The sequence below is a fragment of the Rhamphochromis sp. 'chilingali' genome (assembly GCF_963969265.1).
Source record: "Rhamphochromis sp. 'chilingali' genome assembly, chromosome: 9".
Lineage (NCBI taxonomy): Eukaryota > Metazoa > Chordata > Actinopteri > Cichliformes > Cichlidae > Rhamphochromis > Rhamphochromis sp. 'chilingali'.
This window is the reverse complement of record NC_137936.1, coordinates 38,719,373-38,737,423: the sequence shown is the minus strand read 5'-3', so window position 1 is coordinate 38,737,423 and position 18,051 is coordinate 38,719,373. Positions and strand designations below refer to the sequence as shown.

General features: G+C 46.1%; 1 protein-coding gene across 1 annotated transcript; it reads right to left on the bottom strand.

The window, feature by feature from the left end:
* Nucleotides 1-12,837: 12,837 nt before the first annotated feature.
* rbm15b (RNA binding motif protein 15B) lies at nt 12,838-17,971 on the bottom strand. The gene has a single exon (XM_080891478.1). It carries the CDS (start codon nt 17,421-17,423, stop codon nt 14,886-14,888), a length of 2,538 nt encoding a protein of 845 aa, XP_080747604.1. The 5' UTR covers nt 17,424-17,971; the 3' UTR covers nt 12,838-14,885.
* Nucleotides 17,972-18,051: the final 80 nt, after the last annotated feature.

Below are 18,051 nucleotides of genomic sequence, written 5' to 3'. Positions count from 1 at the left end.
TGATTTGGCGCTATATAAATAAAATTGAAGTGAATTGGAGCTCTGAAGGCCTCGGCGGTCCAACAATCGTCCACCAAGCAACATCAAGTTAACATTTTTAGCTTTTCTAGACAAAATCAAAGTCTGAACAGAATTAGAATAAAAGCTCTACATGTTTTTTTTCCACTTTGTCAGTCTACTGAAACTGTTTTGAGACAAAATAAAAAAGAAACAAAGAAAACAGACTATCGTGGTCTCCTGCTTTCAATTTCAATATGTCATCATCAGAAGGAAGAAAACCAACATCATCTCCATCAGTTCCAGCTGTAACCATCACAGCAGAAGCTCACTGTGGCAGAGAAAAGGTGTGCAACACTAAAGGTGAGGTCAGGAGTTCAAACAGGTGTCATCAGATCACAAAGACACATCCAGCCGTGGAGCATCACAGGGACAGATACTGCAGATGTGCCATTATTTGGAGAGTAAACGGATGCTAAGAAACGATTTGCAGGAGGAGCAGAGGAGAGGACTGAGCTGCTGGATTAAGAGACGATGGATGTTTGGCCTCTCAAGCCAGCAGTTCCTCCTCTAAGCTGCCATCTGTCGGCACAGTGCCTCAGCCTCAGGCTGGAGGGTATTACTGACCAAAGGATCTGACCTCAAACACTTTTCCAACCAAATAAATGACCCAAAAAGCTCCACACTTTGCAATTAGATCTCAAATCCACATTAAAACACACTTCAGCCTTCAGAGGAAGAGGTCTGTTCACCTTGATGGAGGATCCACCGACCCACAGCAGTGCATGATCGCACCGACAGCCACCGTATCCTGAAGCCTGACAGCTGAGCAGGTAAAATGCAGAAAACACAATTTCCAAGTTCCTCATTTTGTCCCGCTCAGAGACATGTGAGGCACCTGGAGCACTTCCACCAAAGCAGCATCAGGATCAGCTCATCTCCAGCATGAAAAGACGTAAACTTACATAAAACAGGAAGTTCGTTACTTACTTATGCATGTGCATCTGCTGCTCCTGTAACCTCCATTTACAGGCAGCCAGTTTAGAAACACCTGAGTCAAGTAACCTCTTGATTTAATCACCTCTGCCTGGTTGGCAACAGCGCTGCGCCCCCCTGTGGTGGGAGGTTTACCAACCAAAGCAGCTGTGAGGCTTTTCTTATTTCTCTCATTGGTGCCTCCTCCTCTCGTCCTACCTGTGCTCAGGAGGACAGATATGACCAGGCTGTGGGAAACTTCCCCGTCTCGATCCCAGAGAAGCTTTTATGTTCCTAATCCTTTTACACTTTCAGAGGCGATGCCTCCACATGCCGTCTGTTTAGCGCTCATGTATTTTCACCTAAATTTAAAAATAACTCTTTAAAAAAGGAATTTAAAAACCCTCTCAGACTCCTCATCTACCTGCTTCACCCAGTTAGAGGAGCTTCCCAGTCTTTGCTCTTAAGCTGCACTGACGATGCATCATCTCGGCTCCTGTCATCGTCACATTATCGGACTGTTGGCTGTATTTGCCAAAGTTTACTGAAACACAGGATCGCCTGCTTTCCTTCCACTCAGCTCCAATGCGTCCTGTTAGCGTGCTCTGCCCTCGTGTGGCCTGAAAGACTGACAACATGCAGGAAACCCCCAAAATCCATAAGCAGCAGTTAAAGCGATGGAGCTGCAGGCGGTTTCAGACAAAATGTGGAACAGATTAAAAATAAATAAAGACGAAGCCATCGTCACGAATGAACCTCAAACATAAATTGCTACTGTGTAAAAATATAAGAGATGAAAATGAACACAGTGCTAACTTTATTTATCAGGCCCTTTATTAATACCGCTGCATCCGCCCTGTGAAAAGATTTCCTCTGCACATCGTCGGCCTCGCACTGAGGTAATGACAGTACGGGTGCAATGACTCTTTCAGATCCCGCGAAGGATTCTCGGAGCTCTAATGTGCAGCGGGAAATTGTATTCATGGGGGAAAATGGTCTGGAAAAGCTCAAACGTTTATTACGTCTCATATAACGACTCGTAATGGATGGCAGTGCGGTTCTGCAAGCCTGTGAGCCTCACTGTGTTTTCCCTGTGCTCTCAGTGAAATGATGTTAAGAGAGGAGCGCTCCACTGTTTACAGATGTCTGAAGCATTAATGGTGCATCATTAGAGCAGAGACGAATCCGGTGATATCATTTCAGAAGCTTTTAAGCTTCTTCTGCATGTGTAACAGGAAGAAGACACGTTTCTACTCTTCCTCGTGTGTCATCGTCTTCCAAGCTAAGCTGTGGAAGCTGTGGAACATCTCAGCGAGAACCAGGAGCTCCATCTTAGGATGCTCAGGTCCAAGTCTGTCGTGGTGCTGGGTCGTTGATCCAGTGCTCTTGACTAAACATTAAGGCGTTCCTAGAGTGATTCATATTTCCTGGTTTCGTTTTTCTTGTTGTTCATCCCTGGTGGTTCTTGTTGTCCCGTCCACTGTAGTCTTCGTCTCTATGTTGTGTCTTTAGCACGCTCCTCTGTGTTTCCCTCTCCTATTGTTAAGCTTGCATGTCTTTGTCTGGGTCTCACGGTGGGCGTCACTTCCTGTTTTATTTTGAAGCTACCTGGTCTCAGGTGTGCTATGTTCAGTTTTGCTTCCCCTGTTCCATCAGTCAGATTTGTTCCTGCTGTGTTTCCACCTGTTGTCCATCCTCTGTGTATTTAAGTCTCCAGTTTATATCTGTTCCTCGTCACATCGTCAGTCTTCATGCCCTCCCACCATGTCATGGTTCAATTTCAATGGACTAAACAAGTATTAGCAGCCAATCACAAGCTTGGCCTCTGATTCAGAGACAGGAAGTACAAACGCAAAACCATAAAAGGAGTAAATCAAAAATCAAAGGCGGGTCTTATAAGGTCAGAAAAACCACATTTAACCAGCAGTCATCACCAGCTTCATTCATCTCCTTGCAGGCTGCTCAGAAACCTCCGTTGTTCTGACTGAACACCATGCTGTGAGCAGGTGGTCACCAGCTCCTTCCGCTTCCTCCCAACAACCGCCTCCTCTTCCTCATCTTTCCATGCCCTCACTTCTCCACAGCCTGTCAGCTCCAGCTTTGATCACCACGCTCAGTCCTTCTCCCAGCTTTTCTTGCAGTCCTCCTCCTCCTTCATCCTCCGAGCTCCTCCTCTCAGACAGCTGTGATATTTAACCACCATTCATCAGCGGCTCGGCCTGCTGAGAAATCTGTGCTGTTGTTTTGTCGGTACGCCACGCTGTGAGCGATCAGCCTCCCTCTCCCACTCCTTATTTTCCTCCTTCTCGCCAGCATCTTGCTCCCTTCTTCCTTCCCTCCTCTGATGCTTTCCCAACCCCACCCATTAATCTCCATTTTTATTCCTTTGAAGTCTGTTCTCCTTCCTTCTTTCCTCCAACTCATCTTTCTGCAAACTAAATGTTTCTTTGTGCTCAAACCTCGTTTCCAAGTTTCCATGAAAGGAGATCTGGGAAACCTCTCGCCCCTTAAAAACACAGCTGCAGCACATCTATGTGGAGCCTGGTTGGTGCACTGTGTGGCCTCTCTGCTTCATGATATATCAGTCCAGCATTGACTATGCTGAGTGCCACTTTTGTCCTTATGTGGTGTTCCAGTCATTTGTGTTATCTTTGATTTAAGAGAAACACCCAAAGCGCCATAAAAACTATTCGGTGGTCATTCTCGGCCTCTCCAGGTTTCTCTCAGCGCTCTTCGTGTAAAAGACTTTTCACAGCGACAGATCGAAAACCCACAGCAGCAGATTAATGACCAACCTCGTGGATCATGTCAGACGTTCTCTTGAATGACGTTTGCTTCTTCTTCCTGCTGCACGATGGCATTTATCTACACTGTGTCCAGTCATAAGACGGTGTATACATTACCCTCTTTTTCACAGATGCCTGCATGTTTAGAGCCAATCATCAACAGCGAGGTGTCCATTTGTTCGTCCACAGAATTCAGTCAAACTTCAGTCATCATCCAGCAGGTGTTTGCCTGAACTGTGCTCGACGAAACATTTGTCATTTTACGGTAACCTGTGAACTGTGATGAGATGTTACTGATATTCGGTTGTGTGTTCATGCTAGCGATCAGTGGACTCTGTCTGTAAGCTAACGTTAGCCAGTGTTGCTCACTGACGCTGACTTCCATGCACTGGGAAGTGTGAGCGTCACAGGGTTTCATGGGAAACCTGATCCGAGTCCTTTAGGCAGACGTCTGTTAGAGGCAGACTGTGCTTTTTTTAGATGGTGGTAATAAAGACATGACATTATGAATGAATACATGAAAATCTGTGTTCTGTTGCTTGTTTGTCTTGTTGAGCTTCACGATATATCCTGATTTATAAGTGAGCAATAAAAACCTCATCACTGCTGCGCAGGACAGGAATCTGTGTTCATTTTGGTTCATTTTAGCCAGTTTGATCCATTAAAATCAGCCTGAATTATGTTCCTTGTTCCTCTATGACGATCGCGTCTCTTCATCTTCATCTCGACTCTGGGTAGTTTTCCTTCATCCTGCTTACATCCTCTCCAGCGTCTTCCTCCTCCTGCTTTTCCCTGGCACAGGCTTGCTGTTTCTCTCTCTCCTTCTGCTCTGGCACTTTGATCAGCAGACATCCGCCCTCCTCTTCCTCCTCCCACTCCTCATGTCTGCCTTTTAAGTCTCATCCTTCTACCTCATAGCACAGCCTCGTGTTTTTTTCATGCACTATATATCCTGCTCTATTCCCGACTTCCCTGCTCTTCTTATTCTCCTTAAACCTGTTCAGCTGTCTTTTCTTCTCCTCATATCAAAATGTTTTTAGTTTCCATCGTCTCGTAACTAGCACCGCCTCCTCCATCACCCTGTGCTCTGCACGGCAGACAGCTGTGATATTTAGGGAGCATTCATCAGCATCAGCAGTGAGCTCATCCCTCTTCAGGGCTTGTTAGAAATCTCTTGTGCTGCTCCGTGTGTGCACCGTGCTGTCGAGCACGTCGCTTCTCTGCTCGCAGCAACGTTTCAGATGAAACATGAATTCTGAAAATGTCTCCCACTGTCCACTTCACTTGTGTCATTCATAGATTTACCTCACTTTGTTTACAGCTGGATAAGAGGCCCAGATACAGAAGCTGTTTGATTCTCCTTCGAATGAAATGGTAAATGGCCTGTATTTGTTTAGCGCTCTTACTAGTCCCGCCTAGGGACCCCAAAGCGCTTTACACACCCAGTCATCCACCCATTCACACACTGGTGGAGGCAGCTACAGTTGTAGCCACAGCTGCCCTGGGGCAGACTGACAGAGGCGAGGCTGCCATATCGCGCCATCGGCCCCTCTCGCCCAAGGACACAACGACCGAGACTGTCCGAGCCGGGGCTTGAACCGGCAACCTTCCGATTACAAGGCGAACACCCAACTCTTGAGCCACGATCGCCCAGAAAGCAGCTCTATTCTCCTAAAGCTCTCACAGACATGTTCTGTCACGTTCAGTTTGATTCCAGTTGCCACAATCCAGATGTGAGACCACTACCCCTGCACGGACGAGTTCAACAGAAGCTTTCGGGGCATTTTAACCCTCTGAAAGTAACGTTGTTGGGAGAAATGTGAAGGTATGTGGTTTATTATTACACGTTCTGAATGAGGAGGGTCAGAGTTAGGTTGTCAGCGATGTGTGTGGTTCAGAATTGTTTACAACACTTCGAAGTAACTGTTGTTGTTAATTGGTGCTATATCATTAAACTGAATTCAACTGAACAGACCCTACAATATTAAAGATATGACAGGACAAAGATACGCTGTGGAGGAGAGCCACAGATTAATAATAACTAATGATTAAAAGCAGAGCGGCGTATAAACACATAGTGAGTGAAGAAGAAACGCCCAGTGCATCATGGGAATCCCCAGCAGCCTACACCTACTGCAGCATCACTAAGGGAGGATTCAGGGTCACCTGGTCCAACCCTAACTATGAGCTAAGTGTTGATGGAGAAGTTTACAGAAGGTTAGACGGAGCTTCACTGTGTCTTTGTGGATCAGAGAAAGCAGATGATTGTCTGCAGAGAGAGGAACTGTGGTACTGCGAGAGGAAGTCAGGAGTGGCAGAGAAGTGTGTGAGCGTGGTGCAGGTGTACGAGGACAGAGAGACAGGTTGAGGTGTGGAGCGGGTGGAGACGACTGTCGGGTGATGTGTGACAGAAGGAGAGCAGCAAGAGTGAAACGAAGGTTTAAAGATGGTGGTGAGAGCTGCTGTGGTGGTTGGGAGAGGGTGGAGGCCGAGCTGAAGATGTTCAGATGTTCACTGAGCAGCATGGATCAGAAATGAGAAGAATGGGTGTAGTGAAGGACATCCAGAGGGTTGGTGTAACAGAGGAGGATGCTGGGATAGGAGGAGATGGAGGCAGATGATCCCTAAAAGGAGGAGCTAAAATAATAATAATAATAATAATAATAATAATAATAATAAAGAGAAGAAGAAGCTATTGTTGGAGTAGCTGAGAACCACAGAAAGAAGAACAGAGAACAGTCGATGTTTCCAACACTCTGACTTTCACAGAGCTCGTCTGGCATTTCTTACTCGTTCCCTGAATGGATTTCATTGAATCTCCAGAGACTCCACATTAACATTTCATCGGGCCTCCGTTTCCCGCCTGTATCGCAAAACCCTGCAGAAGCAGCTGATGGTGGTGCTGTCAGAGAGACCGAGCAGGACTGATAACGAGAGGAAACCAGGGAGATATTTTTCAGCCGCCGGCACAATCTGGAGAAACTCAGAATCACCTGCGGAGCAACAGATGAGCTGAATTTAGTCGATAGATTCCACAGCAGCCGCTGCACAGAGCAGACGATGATGCACAAGTTAGTAAAGAAATAGGTCGAGTGTTCCCAACATGGACCGTTTTGTAAAGGACAGACAAAACTGGAGTTACTGCTCTGTAGATTAAATAAGCCTGACTTACTTATCATGATCCTTTCACTGTACTCGTGCCTGCTGTGTTATAAATTATAACCTGTCGGCTAAAACGAATCATTTAGTTTGAGAATAGAGAATCATGACCTCATCAGATGGGATCATTCGTGCTGTGGGACGTGAATTTTCTCCTTCTCGTCATCACGATCTTTCCACTCTCGTGTCTCACTCACGCCCATGTGTGACCGAGCAGAAAGACGAGGATGATGGTGTAAAAAGCCCTTTTTAATTGGATGAACACATTGGAACAATTTCCATCTAGAAGAGTGTAATGAAATCCTAAACAGAGCTCAGCCCAAAACGAGGTCAGCAAAACAAAACCTCATTAAAGATTAACGTATCTGACCTAACAGACACGGGTGGATGTATAACACGAGCTAACCCTCACCTCGCACAAAAACAAACACAACAAATAGTCATGTCCCCTGCTTTCAGTCCACTGATGGATTCTTCCATTTCCTGCTCATCTTCTGTATAAAATGAAATATGTGCACCCATCTCAAACAACAGTGACATGAAAATATGTGAATATTTTAGTGTGAAAGATACTAAAGAAATACCAACACTGAAGGGCAGAGGTGGATGAAGTGTAACATATGAGCTGTGGACGGGAAAGAAAGATGTGACAGTTTCCGGTAGCAGGAAACAGCTTGAATATCTAAGAGCACACGCCAAAGGAGAGGAAGCACGGGACTGATCACACAGGCGTGAACAGCAAGGGATCATCACACAGGAGGGACAATAAGAGCCACCCTGGAGGAGGTGATCAGCGACAGACTGCCTGTCCTCCATAACACACCGGACAATCTGAAGAGCAGTTTCAGCAACAGGTTCCTTCAACCTGACTGTCGGGAACGTTACAGGACGTCGTTCCTTCTGCTGCTGTCAGACGGGTCAGATCCACAAATGTGGAACAGGATTAATCACAGTGCATCCTGTCACTTTGTACAACACATACTTTTATATTTATATGTATATTTCTGTATTTATCTCTTTATCTTAATATGTATCTATCATAACTCTGTAACTCTCATTTTATATGAATGCTTGTTGTTTGTTGCATACTTGCTGCTATGACAACTCGATTTCCCTCTGGGATCAATAACGTTTCTCTGATTCTGAACAGGATGTAAACCTCATCAGAAAAATACGCTTCAAAATAAAACCGAAAATAAAAGATGTTACACGGAGACACAAACCAGAAGAACACGCGAGGAAAAAGTGTTTCGACCGAACAGGGAGGGAACACGGAAAAAACCACAGAAGAAGAAATGATCAGCTTCAGACACGTGAGGTCAAAAACCACAGAAGAAGAAACGATCAGCTTCAGACACGTGAGGTCAAAAACCACAGAAGAAGAAACGATCAGCTTCAGACACGTGAGGTTGTGCTGAAAAGGATGAGACCAAACAAGGCAAGTAAACAGTTTTTAAAGGTGAGATGCAGAAGAAAATCACAAGCAGTCAAAACAGCCAATTACACCCTGGACCCCAGAAGGTTAAACACTTTTTTAAAGTAACACAATAGTTACTTTTCCTAGTAATTAGTTACTTTTATAATACCGTAACTCAGTTACTTTTTTGAAAAAGTACCTAGTAACTATAACTAATTACTTTTTAAAAGTAACTTGCCCAACACTGCTCGCGGGTGGCTGAAGTCATAGATTTTCTGCGACTGCACTTTATTTCTTGTGCAAGTAAAGAAAATCCTGAGACGATGATATAAGCGGGCCGCTCTTCATGGCTCGTCCTCTCAGAGTCCCCAAACACAAAAGCTGCCCTCACGGTTTGGACACAAAATGAAACAAAAAGGTGAAAGTGCGGGCAGTAGGACCCAGAGCGTCTCTCTCTAAACTAATGAGATATGAAAACCGAGCTGACAGAACAAATTCGACTTCCAGGACTTCCAGCACAAAAGGCGAGACAATAAATCCCCGCAAAGACGCAGGGATCTGGGCATGCAGGGAGGCTGCATGCCCCCATCCTCCTTTATGTTGGGACAGGAGAGACATCGATGAGTCCACCTGGTACACCTGAGAGCGAGAGAGGGTGGAGCAGAAAAGTAGTAGAAGGAAAGAGGAAAGATGGGGAGGATTCCTCGGGGTTGGTTTCTGGGATCAAACCTGAGCTCGAGCTCATTTTTCTGGCTCGTATTAACAAACACTGGCGCGGTCTCCAACACCAGCGGCCTGCAGGCTGCGTCTCGCAGCAAAATCCCGTCTTAAGTGGATGAAGCCGGCTAATTCAGCCAAACTGGCGCCGCTGATCTGGTCGCCTGGCCGCACATCTTCAGTTTATTTTAGCAGCAAACAGCGACCCAAACATCACCACATTTTTCTCCTTTCACTGTTTTACCCGTTAATATCAAACTAAATGAATGAAAATAATCACACTGATTTGTGATAAACAGGAAAATCAGGAACGTGTCCTGACAGCTTTCATGTTTTTACTGCAGGGTAACAGGATCTGTTCCCTGAGTCTTCACTGACATCCACCCCGATGCTTCGGGCTAACGCACCATCAACATTTCTAGTTTTTCAGCACTGGGAATGTTTGAGGCGTGTTTGCACCAGCAGCAGCTTCCTGGCTGCCCCCCGTGTTCAGAGTCTGGGCTCAGACGAATCCCTGCGGACGCCTCGGATGTCGGGGAAGGATCAGAGTGTCTGAGTCCAGCCCACCTCGGCCTTTTCTGTGCTCGTGCTGCCTCCTTGTGTTCAGATATTGTTCTTCTTTCATTCAAGACGGTGAAACAGTGACCTGTGAAACCCTGTTTGACTAAGTGAGAATTCCTGGGTCAGTAAATACACGGAGCACAAAAGGAAGCTAAACTCCAGCCTGACCTGCTCTCTCTTTCTCCCTAACGTAATTAAAACGCTCGTTTCAGCAGCTGCTTTGTGATGATTTGAGTTTCAGTGCAGATGCTTCTGCTCATTTTTCTCTCATTGGGGAGAATTTTAGGTGATTTATTAGAATTTATTATAATCTCTGGCTGCCGAACAAACGTGTGGGTGACGAGCAAGAACAGCATCACAGATTTCAGTTCTACTAACAGTAACTCAACTTTCTGATAAATGTCTTAAAAATGTCGGACGGGCCTTCCTGAGCAGGAACCCTGCATCACGGCGTGGCGTGTTACCGCTCGTCTTCTCGGCGATTGTGGTCAAACATGCCTTTGAATCATTAACAAGCTCCTGCCACGTAGTTTTGGGCCGATACGCCACCTTTCTCATGGCCATCCTTGAATGTAGCTCCAGGCCGAGGACGATCGATGGGCGTTCACATTTCTCCATTTCTGAATAATCACACCAACAGTTGCCACCTTCTCATCGGGCTTGTCGCTGACGGTCCTGTTCTCCATCCCAGCCTCGTGCAGGTCTTTGCTTCGTGACTCGTCCCTGACGTCCTTCCACAGCTCGGTGGTTTTGCTCACGGTGGCAGAGAGCATGGAAGAAACCGATTCTGTGAACAGCTGTGCTTTATGCAGATAATGAGTTAAGATCAGGAGGCTGTCACAAGGTCATGGAGGAACAATTCTGACTGGTTTTAAAGGATCAAGCACTTATTTCACTCAGTCGTACAGAATTCAGTTTATAACTCTTATGTAACGTCTCCATTAAAATAAAACTCCCATAAAAACGAGAGAATGTTCGTTTCTAAAGTCACAAATTCACCAGATGATCAAATGAATATTTCACCCACTGTATAGGATTCAAAAACCTTTCTCTTTTTGGCATAAATAGGCTTCCATACACGGCTAATTGTTCTAAAGAGGTGCACTGACAGACCAACAGCTGGGTTACATGTAAACACTCTAAAAGGGACTAAAAAGGAAAATAAACCATAACATTAAAGACTTTATTTCTTTTAATAATAATATTAATAACACCTCACTGAGTGCTGACATGTGATTTTTGCCATTTCCTGTTTCTTATTAATACTGTAAAAAAATCTGAAGATAATTTGATAACAGGAATAATTATTAAAATGAGTTTTAACATAAACTTTTGGTGATTTAGGACTCAAACATAAACGGGTAATGATGGCTCTAATATGCTGACATGCATTTGATTCATTTAAGGCTGTCACATTGATGAGAGTCACATCTGAACATCAAATTTCAATATCACACCAATAATGTGTTTAACGTGGTCGTTTGTTCACTTTTGGCACTATTTTCAGTTTATTTCCAAAAAGGGCGACACACACTGAACAAAGTATTACTGCTAATTTGATCATAATGATCACGCGTTATATTTTAACCATGAGAATTATAAAGTAAAATTCTTCGTAAATGTGCTGGACGTACTGCATCACAGTCATTTATTCTGGGAGGTGTGGAAAATATTTACAGTGGACATGGACATCGTAACGTCCAGATTACCAGGAGCTGTCTTCACGGCACAGAGCGACAAACCCACCTTCTTCAAATCAAATAAACTTGATGCCAAACGTTTGTACTACGTTTAATAAAAGTTTCCAGAGGTCATTCAGGCCACATCTTCACTGTGAAAAAGGTTGTGAAACATAAACCAATACTGGATATTTTTTATCATCATCACTCTGTAAAAGTAAAAAACGAAGTTAACTTATAATAGTTAAAATATGTTTTCTGTCAGAGAACAAAACTTTATTTGCAACATACAAAACTATCAGAACAACGTAAGCATGTTTCCTGTTAGCAAAGCTAAATGCATGAACCGTCGAGCCTCAAGTTTAAAACTATTTTTTCAAAATAAAAAATAATAGCTAGTTCAGCACCTTGACCTTGGATGACCTCTAGAAACGTACTAATATCTTTAAAATGACAGCAGCACAAATGTATGACATCAATTTTGTTTGATTTAAAGAAAGGGGGGGGGGCATCTTCACTCACATCACAAACCTTTAAGGGAAACTCAAACAAGTGAAATCTGATCAATTCTTTTCATTGATTGACTTATTTGTTTATTCATATGTTACAGTTTTCAAGCTGTTTTTTAAGGAAGTGTTCAAATAATATTCAAAGGTGCATCCTGGAGAGTTTGAAATGTTCCCGCCATAATTTTTTAATTAACGCTTGGAAAGACTAAAAGTAAGGAAGCCCATGAATGTCAAGAAAAGACAAACTAAAACAGAAAACATAAGCTGTCAATTCATTTTCTTCCAATTCAGCACTGCATGGAGGCTAACCATCATTATTAAATATATACAAATTTATTTTTATTTTATTTACAAGAAAGATATTTTATCTTTTAGTTTAGAAAGTCAAGCTTGTGACTTAATTACAATTTAGTTTTAAGTCAAAATTTAAAAAAACAAAAACATAAGAACAGTTATTGCCATGATTTTCTTGCCGTGATATATAAAAATCATGAACAAACGTCAAAGAAGTGGAAACTGAAAAAATATAATTTTTTCAGGACAACTTTGATTTTTTTATTTTTATTTTTTTATCAAAATGAGAGAAAATACCAGAATTTAAACAACACACCGAATCATTTAATTATTTAAAAATAAAACTCATGCATTGGGTCATAAAGCCAAAGTTAATTTCACTCTTTAACATTTTCATTATGACTTTGGACATGACCGAAAACGAGTAAACAAAAAAATAAAATCACGGCTAATCTTCATCCTAATTTTTTGTCTTACTGGCATTAACAGGCTTCCTTATATTTGTGCTTTTCTTCATCATCATTAAAGCATAAACACGGACCGAGTCGCTCTCACACCATCGAGCTGTATAAGAAACTCAGTTCAGCTCAACTCAAAGCTTCTTTACTTTTTCAACTGTTTATTCTAATTACTGTAATTTACTGGCTTCATTATTTATTCCGCCACATTTTCACCTCTCACATAATTTAGTGTCAAACTGTTTTACTCATTACATCTGAATGGTCTTAAAATCAGCCCTTGAATCATTGGTTAAAAGGTTTTATTTGACTAAAATTGACCAGAAAAATGACAATTTAAGGGAGAAAACATAAAAACAAAGAAGCAGGTGTGGATAACAGATGGACTGATGTATTAAAATCCAATAAAAGGTATAAATGTGTACAATATAAAACCAGTAATATGATCAAACATCAGCAGCTTCCTGGAGAAGCTGGCGTTTCTTTTTGTTTTGTTGACTGACAAAACCAAACTTTTTTTCCTGCATGCAACATCGAACACACTCGTACAGCTTCCAAACAAAACACCTGGAATGATTTTAAATTGATAAAAACACTAACTAACATGAACTTTACAGCGGTGGGGACGGAGGGTTGGGAATCCACCGGCCTCACTTAACCAAAAAAAGTCCCAGAAGAAGCCAACAGGGGGAGACAAAGTGCCGCTTCCCCCTCGGTTTACAGTACTCTGAATAAAACCACCCGGTGCTGCTCGGCTCGGACATTCGGGGCAGCTCGGTACAGTTCAGAGAGCGCACGAAGACTCCTGTCGGGGTTTAGTGTTGTGTGTAACAGCTTAGAATAGAAAAAGTGCTGCTCTGAGCGATAAGTGTGTGTACTCGTATCGTGAGAAATGACAGTTTAGTCTGAGGGTACTTCCTGCTCTCAGTGTCCTACTTGTGCAGATGTGCTCAACAGCTGGCGGCGACTAGACGATGTGAAAACTGAGCAGTTCGAAGAAGAGCACGAAGCAGAAAAAGCCTCAGTAATTATTAAAATAAATCCTCATCATTAACAAACAATAAGAACACTATGAAGTAGAATAACCAAACGTGCTTCCTGACGTCACATTTATGATTCTCAAAGCAAATCTAATGATATTAAAAGTCAAAAAGGAGTAAAATGCAGTTTTGATAAAAATAAAATGTTTGAATTAAATTAGATGAGGCCTCAGTTTAGTCAATCAGATGTGAAAGTCTGGAGAGAAACATCAGATTTTACATTTTACTACTATATATAAAATCCATACATTTCAAATCTTTAGACTCTGATGATTTAACGTCGGCTTGTTCCGTTATCGTGACTCCAGATAATCATGAAAAAAGGGTTTTTTTGTGTTCTTGTCTTTAATATTTTATCTCTGAGCTTCTGCTCTTCTTGAAGCACACGTTTAAAAAGGCGCAGCTTTTGTTTTGAAGGGGACCTTTGTCTGTTTCCTGTTTGTATTGTATTTTCTCATCATTTAAGGATACTGAAGTGATCAGAGGATGAGGGCGGGGTCAGCCGACACCTGAGCTCTGAGGGGGTGTGGCCTTTATCACATTCAAGATAAGGACAGAAATACATGAAGTCAAAAATGTGCTTTTAATCTTAAATATCAAAGTGACGCATGGATTTTAGAAACATTACTTTCCAAATCTAAAACTTCACTTTTTTATTTAAACATCCTACTTTATGTTCTGTACCTTTGACACATAAACCACAATAATTTATAGAAATAATGATCAAACTTTTTAAAGATAATTTTTATGCTGTGGTTTTACAGCAAAGTTTGACTTTTTTAACTTTGTGACTTTAATATTAAACTTTGGTTTTATGTGTTCAACAAGTCAAACATCCAGTTTCTGTATTAATTCGGACTTTTTTTAGTCGTGACCTTTAAGATCGTTTTGGTTCACTGCTTCATGATTATGTCTTATTAGAAGTGAATATTTATTGTAATATTTTTCCTGCTTTATTCTGTCTGGCAGTCGGCTGGGTCAAGTTTCCCCGTCGATAAGGTGGCGGCGGCGTGTTTATAATCGCACGGACACGTGTAACAAACGGGCATTTCTCACGATACGACTTCCACAATAAACTCTACTTCCTGCCGGGACCAAGCACTGCCTGCGTGCAGCGTTTTAGCCTCATTTAAGTGTTTTATAATAACGCATTTTCCACGAGCCCCCGAGGGCGCCGCAGACGTAGTGTAGCTCGCCGTGTTTCATTCATAACATACTGAGTAAAACAATAATAATGCTTTTCTGTCTAAAAACAACATGGAAGTATTCCTCTGCGCTCACACCTGTGCAGGTTCAGTTAGTGTCATTGACGATCACAATAACCATGTGCTCCTCGTCCAGGTTACCCACAGTCCTCTTGGCAGCCTGCAGGTACTGCTGCGAGAACTCGCCGGGCGGAAAGGCGTACAGCATGGCCCCCGGCGCGCCCTCCTTTACAGCGGGGAGGCTCACGACTCCAGCAGCTTCTTTGTTCCGCAGGTACGTCACCAGGTGACGGAGCAAGCGCACCTGCAGGCCCGGCTCGGGGGCGGGGGCCTGGCGGTCGACGGGGCCCTGGAGGGCCAGCAGGATGGCGAAGTTGTCCGGGCGGCCTAGTTTGATGCGGCGCGACACCTCGTCGAGCCGGGTCTGGTCCATGCGGAGCCGCTGGGCGATCTTTAGCTGGCTGGGCTGGTTCTGCAGCTTCGGGCTGTCCTTCATCACGGCGCTGAAGAACGCCGCCCCGCCCTCCAGCAGGTACAGGTCGGTGGGGAAACTACTGTTCTTCAAGGCGAAGAAGCCGTGCCACGTCTTGGAGAGCGCCGTCTGGGCGAACTCAGACAGCGTGCTCGGGGGGGAGGTGGTGTTGGTGTGGATGGCAGCGGGGGAGCCGGTGGTGATGATCTCGCTGTTTCGATGGTGGTGGTTGTTGTTGTTGTTGTTGACGTGGTCGCTGGAGGACCTCTTGCTGTGGTGGCGGCCAGACGGGGGATCTTCTTCACTGGCAGCAGTGGCTGCGGTGGAGTGCCGCACCCCTCCGCCGCTGTCAGGGGAGTGGTCTCGTGGCTCCGTGGTGGAGTCCGGCGCTCTGACCCGAGCTCGGTCTGGGCTCGCATCAGGAGAGACGGTGCCTAGTGGACCGCGAACCCTGGACCTCACCCTCTCCTTCTCCCGCTCCTCCGTCTGCCTCTCAGCGGACACGCTCCTGCTCCGGCTTCTTCTCCGGCTCCTCCTCTCCTCCCGCTCCTTGAGCCAGCGCTCCCTACTCCTGCTGCGGCTCCTGGCTCCTCGCCCGCTCCTCCCGAACGCTTCCACGCCTGCCGTCCTCCTCTCCAGGCTTCGTGTGGGGCTGGTGGGGTAGTCTCTCTCCAGCAGGGCCCTCTCCCGCTCCCGGAGGGAGAGGAGGCTGTGAGAGGGCGGCGACAGGCGGTCCCTGGCCCCCCTCAGCTCCCGCTCCAGGCTGCGATGGCGGCTGTATGCCTCCCCGAGCAGGTCGTAGTGAGAGGGCAGCGCCACGGGAGGCTGGTAGCCAGGAGGAAACGGACGAGAGGGGCTCTCCTCCACTTTGGCGAAGTCCACCCTGAGGCGGCGCTCGGGGCCCCCCAGAGGAAAGCCCCTCATCTGTGTGCAGGCGGCCTGAGCGGCGTCCAGACTCTCGTACTGAATGTAAGCAAAGCTGTCCCCCTTCACATAGTCTATGTTCCTAATGCTTCCGAAACGGTCAAACTCCCGAGCCAGGGCGGCCAGAGAGTTCCCGGGCCCCAGCCCGCCCACCCACAGCCGGGTGGTGGGGTTGGCTTTGCCATAGCCAATTTTTATGGGGTTGCCTCCGATCAGCCGCCCCTGCATGGCTACTTTGGCCCTGTGCGCCATGTCCAGATTTTGAAACTTCACAAAAGCGTAAGCCCCGCCCTGCCCACGTGAAGGACGTTTAATCACCACATCCTCTATGATGCCATACTTGTCAAAGCCCCTCCTGAGTTCGGCCTCTGTGACGTTACCGTCCAGGTTTCCAATAAACAGGTTGCTGGTGGCCCTCTGGTCGTCCTCAGGTTTTAAATCCTCCACCACGGGCATGGGGGGGAAGCCGTAGGGCCGACCCCGCTCATCCAGCATGCCGTAATAATCCAGCAGCCTCTCCCTCTCCCGGCTCAGGCCCAGCTGCTCCAGGGCGTAGTGGCGGGCCCGGAGGTCCCTGATGTTGCTCACGCCGGGCACGGGAGGGGACAGGGAGCGCTGTCGGTACGGGTAGGGCGCGTGCACAGGTAAATACCCGACGTCGGGCGGCGTGGCGCTCCGCCTCCTCACGTACATGGGTTCGATTTTAAGCTGCCGATCTCCCAGCACTAACCTGGAGGACTTGGCGTGCCGGGCCTCCTTGGCGTCCTCCGGGTGTCGGAAATTGACGTAGGCGATCCGGCCCAGCTCGGGGGTGTGCGACAGCTTCACGCTGACGTCCCCGAACTTCTTAAACTCGTGGAATAGCGCGTCCTCCACGTCCTCGTCTGACACCTGCGAGCCCAGGTTGCTGATGAGGAGCGTCTTGTACTCCAGCGTGCCCGGGCGGGAGGCTGGAACCTCGGCCGCGGCGGTGCGGAGGGGCGGCCGGCCGAGCAGGCTGAGTTCGTGCCGGTGGTGGAGCTCCAGGGCGGTAGCCCGCTCCTCCCGGAGCCGCGGTTTCTCCCGCTCGCGGCTGCGGCTCCGGCGGTGGTATCCCCGGCTGTCTGCCAGCAGCAGGGCCAGCGGTGGGGGCGGCGGTGGAACCTCCTCTCTCCGCGCACTCTCCCGCTCCCGTATCCGCTTGGCGGCGGCCCTGGACGGGCTCGCCTCTCTCCCGGCCTGCCGCTTCATTTTCAAAGGATGATGGAGCTCAAACTTTTCGGAGCCTGCGATGGGAATCCGGGCCCGGGCAGCGAAGTCCAGGCCTGTTAGCGACGCTGAGGCTGCAGACGGCAGCTACGGCAAACACACGCTTCTCCCCGGGCCGCTGGGTGACCGCACACACGCCGAGAAACGAGCACAAAGTCGGTTAAAAACATATCAGCGTCGGAGGGTCTGCACCAGCGCCGCCATCTTGGACAATAGGAATGTGCGCGTTCCCTCTGGAGGGCGGAGACGTGATGACGCAACCGTGGCGGACGTCATGACGCCGGACGCGTTATTATGGAATACAAAGTCGGGGCTAATTTTATCCTGCTGTAAACTGCACTTCTTACATATTTATTGGATTTTATATTTAATTTTCTCTCTTCTCCACTAAGCAATTACAACATTCATGAGTATCACTAAAAATGGCGATTCTTTGTGGCCAATACTTTATATCATTCATGCACCTTTATTTCTCTGCTTTGTTGCTTGTTGGGATGTGCACAAGATCTTTGTTCTGTAATTTTCTGTTTGAAATAAAGACATTTTGGGGGGTAATTTTCCAGCGTATTCCCAAATATCCAGGAGTGATACAGGGAGTAGTAGTTCATAG